Below are 13,419 nucleotides of genomic sequence, written 5' to 3' on the forward strand. Positions count from 1 at the left end.
AATTAACAGAATACTGTATAAGAAAAATCAATTAATAAATAATAACTACTATAAATAGTATAGGGAACTACTGAGAACTTAGACAAAATGTGTAGCCCCTTACCCTGACTTACACTGAGGGAAGTGATACCTATCCAAATAAGTTAAGAAAGGGTGTGGTAATGACCTCTGGTACTCATTTTCCAATTCTGTGTTACTCTAATTATATAGTTCGTAACTGTCTAATATTAAAGAGCCATTAAAACAGTTTGAGCTCTGAAATTTTATAGACCTGATTTGTATCCTTGTTCTGCTGCTTAATAATGCTATGATTTTGGGGGCGCCTGGGTGGCTCAGTTGGTTAAGTATCTGACTTCAGCTCAGGTCATGAACTCACAATTCGTGAGTTCGAGCCCTGCGTTAGGCTCTGTGCTAACAGCTCAGAGCTGTGCTGACAGCTATTTTGGATTCTGTATCTCCCTCCCTCTCTCTCTCTCTCTCTCTCTCTCTCTGCCTCTCTCTGCCCCCACCCCCCACTTACACTCTGTCTCTCTCTCTCTCTCTCTCTCTCAAAAATAAACATTATAAAATAAAAATAAAAAAATAATGCTATGATTTTGGGTAAAGTAATCTCTTTGACCCTAATCTTTTTTTTTACCTTTTCATTGATAAAATGGAGTAATAATACTGCCTGTATCCCCAGAATTACTAAAGAATACATGAGACAAGTTGAAAATTTATCACCACAATACCTGGCACACAGCAATAATTCCATAAATATACAGTCAAGTCACTATAAAAGGAAATCAAACATTATGAATTAATGAGACTACAAAGAATTAGTAATTACCTCATCACTCAAAAACAGATAATATTGGGATTAATGAAAATGAAAATATAAAATATACAGGAAAGAGGTATTAAGTGAACAGAGACTCAATGTGAATAATTTATATATAGATTGTCATTTTAACTCTTGATCTAATCATTGTTTTGCTAAATATTTTGACAGCTTTGATAAATCACATCCAGGGAAAGGGAGAGGGAGAATCCTGTGTTACTCTTCTTTTTTTTTTAAGTTTATACACGTAAGTTTGGCTTACAGTTTTGAGAAGTCTTGACACTAAAAGAACCATAAATTATAACCAAACTCAGACATCCTACAGATGAAGTTACACTATTGAGAAAGAACTGGATCCTTATTTCAGGTAATATTAACTATACGAATCTATGTTGGGTGCAAGAAGTGATGTGAATCATCGATGACAGATACTTATACTCTATTTTTCAAAAATATTTTTTATGACATGTAAAACTAGACAATGATACATATGATTTTATAAAGTAATTTTAGATATATTATTTTGAAAAAATAACTACATTTACCATACAACAACAGTCCTGTCATGCAAGTGTTTTAATGAAAGTCATTCTTTTAACATGAATTATGATTAATCAGAAATAAACAATGCAAATACCAATGTTATATAATACCTAAACCAGGTTTAGAAACTAAAACTGACATCAACATACTATAAACAAGACTGAACTCTAATTATACTTAAAATTAAGCTTCAATTATCTTTTGTAAATATTATGGTGGGGGTACTTAACTGGATCACTGTTATATTTCTAAAATAATAATTATTACTTATATGAGTTAATTGTGAGTTATTAAAAAGGTACAGTATCAGAGAATTAAACTTAGGAAGTATCATACTGTATTTTAATTCATAAAACTAACAAAATTCAAGGATTTAACTCCTTTTATCTGTATTAGTTAAGTAACAATATAGTTTTAAAAAGAATAAACTGAAATACAGGTATACAGAAAGCATCAGAAGTGATCCTCTTTGAATTATCTACTACATTGGTTTCTATTATTATTGTTTTTGTGGCTAGTTTCCACCTCTGAAAAACTAAATCACATCTAATAGGATCATGATTTAGGGAAGACCTCAATTTTTATTCGTCATAATGATAGGATGTCAGAAAGTGTTCAACTTCAAATTCAAAACAGATAAAAACTCCACGTTTAATAGCCATATTTAGTTTGTTTGAGCTGGTGAGCAGATATAAATGTAATCTGCAATACTAGCAAATCTCAGGTCTGATAGATAGCAAGCTAATATTTATTTTTAAGTGCTCTAAAAATTATTTGTAAAAGCTGCATAAAAAGGATTCCATAAATGTATTGTGATTTTAACAATTATTCTACACTACAATGGAAGTACATGCTCAAACAAGACACCTCAGCAGTATTTTAAAGCAGTAACCACCTAGCCAATTTCTGTATGTTCTGTAGTTTTTCTAATCCACTCTCCCTGTGGTTGAGCAAAATCGAATTGCCTCTCACATTTGCAGACAGCTCTGTGAAGGTGATAATAGAGCTGCTCCCTGCTGTCATGAGGCAGGAAATAGGAAAATGGCATATGGGGCTAGAAAGAAAGAAATAAAAAAAAGAAAGAGAGAGAGAGAGAACGAAGGGGGGGAAAAAAAGAACTAAACAAGAACAAAAGATTTCAACAAAGAACAACTATAACCCAATATGCTTTGCAAGTTAATCTCTTTTCTGAATCATTTAGCATATTTAATCATTCATCTGCGTCCTCACTCCAAAAATGCGAATGGCTGATACCAAGTCTTTGGGTCAAGTTTTCATTGTCTAAAACATTTGGAACATCCAACTCCAGAATATGTTCTATACAATGTCTGCAAAACAGAGAGTCTTTAACTAGAGACATAAAATGCTGTGCCAATCCCAAATTCACCATTTTAAAATAAAGGAAGATAAAACAATGTTTACTAAAATAATAATAAAATGTGCATAGCAGGCTTTTATGTGGTTTAGTGTTCCTAAATCTATGAAATAAAATTAAATTTAAAAATAAACATTTATGATTAGACAATTTTAGCTGATTAAAGTAGAAACAAATCTCCAAATAGTTATATTGCTAATTATACCAAGACACATTTTTCGACTTGTACAGTTTTTTGTTTGTGTTTTTAAATACACAGTTAGGGTTTTTGTTTTTTTTTTTTCTGTGTGTGTACAAATCCTGCTCTAAACAAAAGAAATTTTAATCTAATGTATCTGTAAACAGAATGTGGCAGTAGGTGCTAATAAAGATAGAATCTACTCTACCTTTCCTTTTACACTCTGAATGGGATCCACAACCACTGCCACAGCTCTCTCCGACAAGGCTTCAAAGCTCTGCTGAGTGTTGATATCCACACCAGAAAGCCAACAACCAAAGCCAGGGTGACTGTGATACCAACCAACAACCATCTCAGGCCTGAAACAAAGAGGGCATTCAGCAGTTCAGAACAGAACAAGTAATACACATGTATGCTATGAAAAGAAACAACACACTAACAGGGTATAAATGAAGAAGAGATGAAAAACACACAGGTGTGAAAAAGCACCATTAGAAACATTGAAATCATACACCATATTATCCAGAAAACATGGAAATGAATAAGCATGACAAAGGAGTGCTATCATTAAGAGATGCACATTAGCAGTGGTAGATACGGCTTTCAGTTTTTCACCTTGTTACCACACTTTCTCTGAGCCAGTTTTTACCCTTTCAGCATTCAAGTAAATATCTACTCTTTAACTCCTTAGCTCTGGGAATAGGATTTTCCAGGCAGAGTACATTGTTAACAATGGACACCAGGATCCACTGTTGTGAAAGGATTAAATATCAATTAAACCAGCAGTAGAACTAGGAACTCAGTCAAAAACCAATTTGCACTGTTCTGCTCAGCTGCTGAGCCTTTTGCTAACATTAATTTTGAAGTTTCTTCCACAGTAGAAGAATTTGAGCAAGAGAATGACAACTATTGAGAGATTTAATCTGGGGAAAAACTTGAAAAATACCTAAATTCTACTTTCTCTGTCTTTAAAAATCATATGCCTAATATAATTAAATAGCCAGAATCTTATTTAGTCCCAACTCTCCAATATATGGAACATACAAGCTCTTTCAATTATAAATGACCAGACAGTAACTCCATATGCTGAACAGGGAAGCTGCAGCCCAAGCTTACTATGTGATGGTTGAGAATTTTAACATGAGGCAGTTTTCTCATTGGCAGATCTCTCTGATTCTAGAAGAAAGAGATACTAGATAGGTAGTACACAGGACTGACAGTGATAATTTACATTAAGTACATGGCTTTTTTTTTCCAGGTATGATATTCATAAACATCCAGATTTTTGAAACACATTTCTAAAACTACTTCCCATTATTCCTTTATAAAATTAGTTAGAATACTTACCTTCCTGTCTGCTTCAACATATCTAACATTTTGGCTTGGAACACTGGATCAACTGCCTCCACACTGACACCCTGGGTTAGACAAAAAGAAAAATAACTAGCTTTTAGAACTGTGAATAAATACCCAGAAACTTTTTTTTTTTAAACAATCTAAATGAACAAAAAGCTACCAAAAAAACCCCCAAAAAAACAGAAACCCAAAAACCCCAAAATAATTTTATAGGCTTGGATACTCATAACTGATTCCCATTTACGTCATTCAGTTATCAGCCATACTTTAATAAAGCTTCTCAAATTGCCATTTACCAAACTGCTGTTAGCTAATGAGTTAAGTTTTGGGGATCCTTTAAGAGTTTATGGCCATGGCTATGCACACACACACACACACACACACACACACGCACACACACAAATACCAGAAATACCAAATGACTGAACCAACTATTTTTGGCTAGACCTATCTTGGCAAGCATAGTTCCAGGTGCCATCTCTGATACCTGATTAGCATTATATCCCTTCCATCCCATCCAAAGTTCTACAACTATTCAGCTATTATAATAATCAATAACCTAAAGACTTTTTGTTCCTCAGCCATATAAATACTCTGAAGAAGGATAACAGTTTATGAATTTCCCAGAGCTGTTTTTGTTTGTTTTGCGGGGTGGGCTGGGAGAGGAGGAAGCTGAATGAGTGCTTCAGTAAGAACTACGTGGTAGATCAAGTGTGTGGAGGCAAATAAATACTTTTGAATATCATCTCAAATATAAAAGCAATCACAAATAATTCTTCATTAGAGATCTAAAACCAAGTCTTTTAAATGCTGCATTGTCTTGCTAGTTCAAAAGGCAATCATGGAAGAATTAAAGGCAATCATGTCATCTCTCCAGTGATAGATCACTGCCATTATAACTCCTACAAGGTTTTCTTCTAACATCAGGAATTTAAACTATCTCAATAAAGCAGTTAATATTTAAGCACTTCCTTCCCACCAAAACAAATGATATTTTGAATCTTAATAGAGAAAGCATCCTCAAGAACAGGGGTATGCCTATAGGCATAGGTTGCCTATAGGTGTTTTTTGTTGTTGTTGTAGTTGTTTTGTTTTGAACATTTTTAAAGGGGGGTTAAAAATTAAAAAAAAAAAAATCATAAGAGTAGGAGACAGAAACATGTTTTTACAGAAAGTTTGTTAACTCTTGGGCCAGAAGAAAACCTTTGTAATCTACTACATAGAATGAACACAAAGATCAAAATCTTCTATTTCAAACTGTCAAACAAACATTTAGAAGGAAATGATATTAAAACTTAAGAACTCTTTATCATAATTGATAAAGACCACATATAACAGAAATACTAGTTAATTTTGTTATGCTTTTCAAATTCTGACATGAAAAGATAAATACAAGTAACAACAGCCTAAGACGTAAATCTAAATTTTTAGTTAACATGCAGCATATCTCTCTATATCCAATTGGACAAAATAAAGACAAGGGATAGCCAGGTGGACAAAATCAGCAGATCTAAATTAATTTACCTCAACAAACTTGTCTATTTGGAGAAGAATTTGTGTATTTTTCTATATTTTGCATCATTTACAAACACACTACAATCTGTAATAACTACTCTAAACCGTCTATAAAATGTATATATTACACTATTTAAAAATAGAACTTGTTTTTCTCTATTATCTACTTTGTTGAAGAATACTTACAGTTATGAGTCTCAAACAGAGCAAACAGATGTATGACAACAATCTCTTTAATCCAGATATTTTACAAAGCTCCATAAGAGAAATGTTGAATATTAGGGGAAAAAATCCATCAGAAAAATATACATGTTATATTTTTCTAGGCAAACAGATGAGAAGGATATGTGTACAGTTTTTTGTACGAAAGGTAGAAGAGTTACTGTTTTTTGGCCACAGAAATCCAATGCATTACATAAAATACCAAAACAAAATAAAAAGCTTCCAGAGAGAATAATATAATTTATTCTAAAAAGATAAAGTAGATGACTTCCAAAGTTTGTATGTAGTATGTGCTTCCTCTATAAAGAAATTACCATACCTGGGCAAAAGAACTAAAGTTTGCCATAGTTTTTTGGTTTCATTAAATTTAACATTTTGAATAGGAAAAGCTTAAGAGTTCATTTATCACCATCTATAAAAAAAGGGACCATATTTCAAAACAATAGGAACAAAACATGAGTACTAGATAATGTATCTGAATTAAGTCTAACACAGTCTCTAAAATCTGCTGAAGTGTTCAATTAATACCCTACTATTTTAGCAATTAACATAAATCTAGGATGCTATGCTAGTTAAAGCTGAAAGTATGAGTAAAGGAATTTAATGCTAGCATCCTTCAGTTTGTGGACCTAGAGGGAATTCATGATGCATTCAAAAGATGAATGATTTAATTCAATACAATCTAGATATTTCTATCATTAATCTTATGATGGATTTTTCCTATCAGGAAGAGAAAATATAATATGATGAAAGTGATTTTGCATAGGAAAAGGAAAGAGAAAAGAAACACATTTACTTACAGCAGGCAACCATAAAAAGTACTCACTGTTCCTGACTGTGGCATAGCAAACACATCAATCACTCTGACGGTGTAATCATCAACAAATTCTCCAAGCATAAGACCCATAACTTCCATTGGAACTCCAGCACGACCATGCTTTAACATCTGTAAAGAGAACATAGGTAGATACGAAGCTTTAAAATCTTTGGTCCTTTTTATTTTTTTAATAATCTAATTTTGCTTCAGTAGAAATAAAAACACTCTTATTATAGATGTACCTAGAACAACAGCTTCCGTTTGAGGATTAACATTAACAAATATTCCCAACTAAAAGACAGAGAGTGAAAGCAATGAAGCTCTCTAAAGCAAGTAACTTTCAATACTTACTTTTAACAGTGCAAGGGAAGAAATATATACTTGCTCTGCTGTGTCCACGGCAGGAGCATCTGTGGGTGGCCCCTAGAAATAAGCACATCAATTATTATAAACACACAGTTTATGAGTTTAAAATTAGTTACATGTTATATAAACTTGATTGTTTTTAAGAGTTTTGGGAAAATATGTCAAGTATCCTTTTAGTCGGGTACAACACAAATAATCAAAACAACTTTGCAAATATCAAACCTGCTGGCAAAATAAAACAAACTTAGTACTCAGGCAAGTGTCCAATGGACATAAAGCTTAAATCTTCCAGCAATGCTTATCTACCTCTGCTACAAAATGACTACCATGCACCAATTAGCCATGTCTCTTACCACAATCTGAGACTGATTTTCAGCTACGGACAGCATGTACATTTAGGGCTATGGGATTTCTGCAGATACGTAGATGTAGTTGGGGATAGGGGACAGAAGATTTCTAATCCCTAGGTGAAAGAGCTGTGAACAACATACTATGCACTCCACCTGATGAAGTTATTCCCCTCCCCAATACAACAAATTTAACACAAGTGCACCAGGTGTGAACAAACTGGTTGAGACTGCTGTAGCTAATATGAAAATACTTTTAAATCGGGACTACTATCTTTAAAACAAATGTTACCATTAATCTTTCCACAGGTTAAGGGACACATTATGCTCTCCCTAAGGATTGTGTCTTCTTCATCAAAAGCAACAAGCCTCTTTTGACTCTAACATTCAGAGACATAAGGTAATTTATATAGGGTCATTACCCTCAAGATGACTACAATCTTATACATGTATTTCTGCACACAGAAACCTTTATTGTTTTTTAAAACTGGCACTTGGAGAAATTAAAATGAGATGTGTCCTATAATTGTCAGGTTCTGTGTTGCTTAAAGTTTCCTTTCCTTGACAATAACTCTATTACAAATTATAAAACAAACATGTTAGCTATCCAATTATAAATCAATATTCTATCTTGCTTTCATGGGTTTACTTACTAAAATTAAACAATTACTTCACTTGTTACATTTCAGACTTGTAGGTCTATGTGTATTTTGTGCTTCTTGTCTATTTGCTAAATGCTGTGATTTTTCAATTTTTATTTTTTGGTTTTGTTTAAAAGCTCATAATATTTGCCGGAAGCATAAAGTTCTATGTATATTTTCTCTAAGTATAAAAAACCACATACAAAAATTATTTGTTTCTTTATGTAGAAAGGGGTGAGAAAAATCAAATGCCTCTAATTTTATTTAAAGTATTTATTTGAAAGAGAGACCTCATGTGCATGTGTGTGCATGCGAGCGGGGGAGGGGCGGGGGGGGGGGAGGGAGGGAGGGAGAGAATCCCAAACAGGTACCATGCAGTCAGTGAGGAGCCCAGTCAGTGAGGAGCCACTCGGGGCTCAACTCACAAACAATGAGATCATGATCTGAGCTGAAATCAAGAGTCAGACACTTAACTGTTTTAATAATAAAATTATTAAAAATCTTATTTTTGGGGCACCTGGGTGGCTCAGTCGGTTGGTTAGGTGTCTGACTTCGGCTCAGGTCATGACCTCGCAGTTCATGAGTTCAAGCCCCACGTCAGGCTCTGTGCTAACAGCTCAGAGCCTGGAGCCTGTTTCGGATTCTGTGTCTCCCTCTCTCTCTCTGACCCCTCCCCCCCCGTTCATGCTCTGTCTCTCTCTGTCTCAAAAATAAATAAACGTTAAAAAAAATTTTTTTTAAATCTTATTTTTAATAATAAATGCCAGAAAATAAACTTAAAACCCAAGACGAATTCATCTATTATCACCTAATGCAGGTTTACTGCTAGCCTTTCAAATAGATAGGAGTCTCTTTCAGAATGAAAACTCTTAAGCTGAAGTGCTGTCATGCCAAAACATTTGTTGAGATCATCATACAAAACATGATAATTTTGTTGATATGATTTATTCATCTAAGAAAGTAAAGAAAGTTTAAGAAAAAAAAGTGAGAACAGTAGTAAGTTAGCCATGATGAGAGGTCTTAGGGAAGTATTCATCGAAATTGTATTCATAGAAATTATTTCCTGAATCCAGAGCAACTTAAAATTTCATATGGAGAAAAGAATTTAAACTGGTATCTAGGCTACAGTTTTTCTGTTTAATGTTTGTTTGTTTGTTTATTCATTTATTTATCTGATGTGGGAGACACAGGGTGTGAGCAGGGGAAAGGCAGAGAGGAGGGAGAGAGAATCCCAAGCAGGCTCCACGCTGTCAGCTGTCAGCCCAGAGGTGGATATGGGGCTAAATCCCACAAATAGTGAGATCACGACCTGAGCCAAAAATCAAGAGTCAGGCACTTAACGGACTGAGCCACCCAGGCACCACTTTTTTTTTCCCCCCTCTTAATACAGTCCTTCTTAACTTGCCAGAAATGATTAAGAAAAAAAGGAACAGGGAAATAAAACATCACACCATCACCAAAATATATTATTGACAAAATCCAGAAACTACCCCTGCTATCAATTAAAAAACAAACTTTAATTTGTTTAACATTTATATAACCAGTACACAGCAGAGGGCCTAGCACATCATAAGAACTTAGTAAGTACTGGTGAATGAATGAATGAATAAATGAATGAATAAATAAACTGAAGTACTGCAAGCCAATGCGACAGAAATGAAAAATACCCGCTAATTACTCTCTGAAAGAGCACAGCCATAAGCAAGTAGATATAAAGACCATTACCTCCTCTTTCACTATTTTCTTCTGGTTCAGAAACATACTAACAGAAAACCATGCAGCTTTTTATCTACTGGATGGGAGCTATTTTTTGAGACAGTAGTCAGTGATTATTTCCTGTTACTCTTCTTACTCTGCTACTATTCTGTTTCTTGATCTAGTCAGTGACTAAATTCCTTAGGGAAAAAAAAAAAAAAAACTTGGCAAGAAGTAGAAAAGAGTTTGTAGTGGTGAACTGCCTTTTTTTTTTTTTTTAAGTAATCTCTACACCCAACATAGAGCTTGAACTCACCATCCTCAGATCAAGAGTCAAGATCAAGAGTTATGTGCTCTTCCCACTGAGCAAGCCAGGCACCCCTGAACTGCATTCTTAAAAAAAAAAAAAGAGTAACCCATGGAATATACTGTCTATGGGACAGCTGTTAAGGATCTCTGGCAGCTGTGAATATCTGAGGCTATCATTTTCCCACATGCTCACCTGTCCAGAAGAATGTACAATCAGGCAAAGAAGAAAACCCAATTCAAGACCCTGGAAACTGAGCTAAGAGATTTGTATAAGGACCTGTACAACGGTAGATCAAAGATGACCCAAGTTAAAAAAAATGTGGGGCTATGGACAATATACCTACATTGTCTTTTAGCAAACACTCCCAAGGAATAGCATCCTCGCTATTCAAAGAGAGGAAAGACATCTAAAAATAGGACTCCTAAACAAAATTTTAGAAAATTATTTGGCATCAGTAGAATACAAGAAGCTTTCCTAACTTTGAAATAGAAAGTTCAAGGACATCCAAGATGAAAAGGTGAAAAATAATTAAGAACTAAAATTGCACTGGAGGAAACAAGGGTAAAAATAAACATGACAAGTTTAACTCACTGATACAGAACACAAAAAAGATAGCTCAAAATGTAAAATAAAAAATAAGAGATGAAAACTACAAGAAATATAATGATACGAGAGGACAAAGGAGCTGTAAGCTAAGAAATACGGTTGTTCCTGAGGATAAAACAAGAAATAGAAAAGATCAATAAGTAACAGTAAGGCTGAAAAATTTTCCTGAATGAAAAAAAAAATTTCAACTTTTAGATCACTAAATGTCAGGCAATAATCAGCGAAGAAACTATTATACCTTGAAAAGTCTTAGGTAAATCTTAACTACAAGGATAAAAGCAAAATATCTAAAAACATGAAGGTAGAAAAACTAACCTTATGAAAAAATGCAACTCAGGTTGACTTTGGATATTTCTCTGCAACATTAAGTAGCAGAAAACAATGAAAGGAAGTTCCCAAGTTTTAATAGAAAAACAATGTGAGTCAGAAATTTTATATTTTAAAAATGTCTTTAGACCCACAAATATGTTACTAAATACACAAAGACTCGGAAAATATAATTCCATGTATCCTTCTTCAAAGAATTTCTTGAATAAATCATCCACTTGAGGCACCGCAAATTAAAATTAAAACCTTAAAAATGGAAAAGCCATTACATTAAAAAAAATCTGTTAAGATTACTGAGAGTAGTTAAAAATACATATAGACGTAAAAACAAAAACAAAAACAAAAACAAAAAACAGGTTCCAAACCACAGATACTGTCCAAGTAACTATACAGGGCAGTGGAAAGAAATGAAATGTACAAAATTCTCTTTCACATATATGAGGGGAAAAAGAAAAAGGAATCTGTTTAAGTGATTTTGACTACTAAAGAAATATGGATTAAAAAGTCTTCTGAACAACCTTAAAATAACCACAATAAACATTAAAACTGAATGTACACCTTATAAAATCACTGGAGGAAGAAAAGCAGATACAATACTGACAATAAAATAAAACAAAACAGTAGGGAACCAAGAAGGGAACAAAATAAAAACAGTAAATATAAGATCAAATATACTGGCTATGAAAAAATATAAATGAATTAAAGTCCCTTGTCAAAAGCCTCTCATAACGTTTAAATTGGAAATTCATGGATATACTACTTATAAATAAAAATTAAAACGAAACAAAGGACTGGAAAGATTTGTTAGTCAGTGACATATCTGTATTTCTTTTTGTAAACACAGCCATAATGGCCACTATGTTTTACTCGGCTTGCCTTTGTCCAGCAATGCACTACAGTAATAGATTTCCCAGTATTTTTTTTTAAAATTTTTTTTTTTTCAACGTTTTTTATTTTTATTTTTGGGACAGAGAGAGAGACAGAGCATGAATGGGGGAGGGGCAGAGAGAGAGGGAGACACAGAATCGGAAACAGGCTCCAGGCTCCGAGCCATCAGCCCAGAGCCTGATGCGGGGCTCGAACTCACGGACCGCGAGATCGTGACCTGGCTGAAGTCGGACGCTTAACCGACTGCGCCACCCAGGCGCCCCCTAGATTTCCCAGTATTAAATCACCTTTCTACTCCTGGGATAAACGGTTGATGTGATTTACATTTTTTTTTTTTTTAGTTTTTGTTTCCCTGTTTATAAGTGAGACTAGAGACCAGTTGGGCATTTTCCTTATATTTTTTTAAAGTTTATTTCTTTATTTTGAGAGAGAAAGAGTGAGCAGGGGAGGGGCAGGGAGAGGGAGATCCCAACCAGGCTCTACTGACAGCATGGAGCCAGAGATGGGGCTCGACACCACAAACCGTGAGACTATGACCTGAGCTGAAATCAAGAGTTGGATGCTTAACCAAGCCACCCATGTGACCTGGGAATTTTCTTTTTTCTGTTAAATTTGTCAGCTTTTGATATCATTATGTTAGATTTATAAAACACTTGTGAAATTTTACACTTTCCCACTTTCTGTGTTCTGGTAATATTAATACAGTTGACCCTTGAACATAGGGGGTTAAGGGTACCGATTTCCCATGCACTCAAAAATCCACATATAATTTTTTTACTCCCCCCCCCAAACTTAATATCCCACTGTTGACCAGAAGCCTTATTGATAATATAAACAATTAATTAACCCATATCTTGTATGTTATATGGACTATATACTTTACTCTTATAATAGAGAAAAGGTTATTGAGAAAATGTATTTACACTACTGTACTGTATTTATTGGAAAAACTCTGTGTATGTAAGTGGACCCGTGTTAAGTTCAAACCCATGTTGTTCAAGGATCAATTGTATATCCTAAATTGTCTATGTCTTAAAAATTTGGAAGAGTTCACTATTAAATATTTGGCTCTAAAGCTGATTTTGAAGCTGATTGTCGTAACTTTTTCAGTGGTGTTAATAAATTTACGTTATCTGTGTCTGGTATTATATTGCTCCAGTTAGATTACAAAATTATCGCCACAGAATTGAACATATTGTATTTTACTTTTTAATTATTTAATATTGAAAACATTTTTTTTAAAGTTTATTTTGAGAGCGAGCAGGGGTGGGGCGGGCGGGGAGAGAGAGAGGAAGACAGGGAGGGAGAGAGAGAGACAGAGAGAGAGAGAGAGAGAGAGAGCGAGAATCCCAAGCAGGCTCTGTACCAGCATCACAAAGCCTGATGCAGGGCTTGAACCCATGATCCATGAGA

At 34.2% G+C, this 13,419-nt stretch overlaps 1 protein-coding gene across 1 annotated transcript in view; it reads right to left on the reverse strand.

Annotated features, from left to right (window-relative positions):
• The window catches only part of PSMD14 (proteasome 26S subunit, non-ATPase 14), a 99,349-nt gene that overhangs the window by 36,741 nt on the left and 49,189 nt on the right, over positions 1 to 13,419 (reverse strand). Inside the window, exons 4-7 of the mRNA XM_058715159.1 lie at positions 7,178 to 7,249; positions 6,836 to 6,955; positions 4,264 to 4,334; positions 3,125 to 3,275 (exon numbers count right to left, since the gene is read on the reverse strand). Coding sequence (XP_058571142.1) covers positions 3,125 to 3,275; positions 4,264 to 4,334; positions 6,836 to 6,955; positions 7,178 to 7,249 — 414 coding nt within the window. The remainder of the gene's footprint in view (positions 1 to 3,124; positions 3,276 to 4,263; positions 4,335 to 6,835; positions 6,956 to 7,177; positions 7,250 to 13,419) is intronic.

Source organism: Neofelis nebulosa, chromosome 2 (assembly GCF_028018385.1).
Source record: "Neofelis nebulosa isolate mNeoNeb1 chromosome 2, mNeoNeb1.pri, whole genome shotgun sequence".
In the NCBI taxonomy this organism is placed as follows: domain Eukaryota; kingdom Metazoa; phylum Chordata; class Mammalia; order Carnivora; family Felidae; genus Neofelis; species Neofelis nebulosa.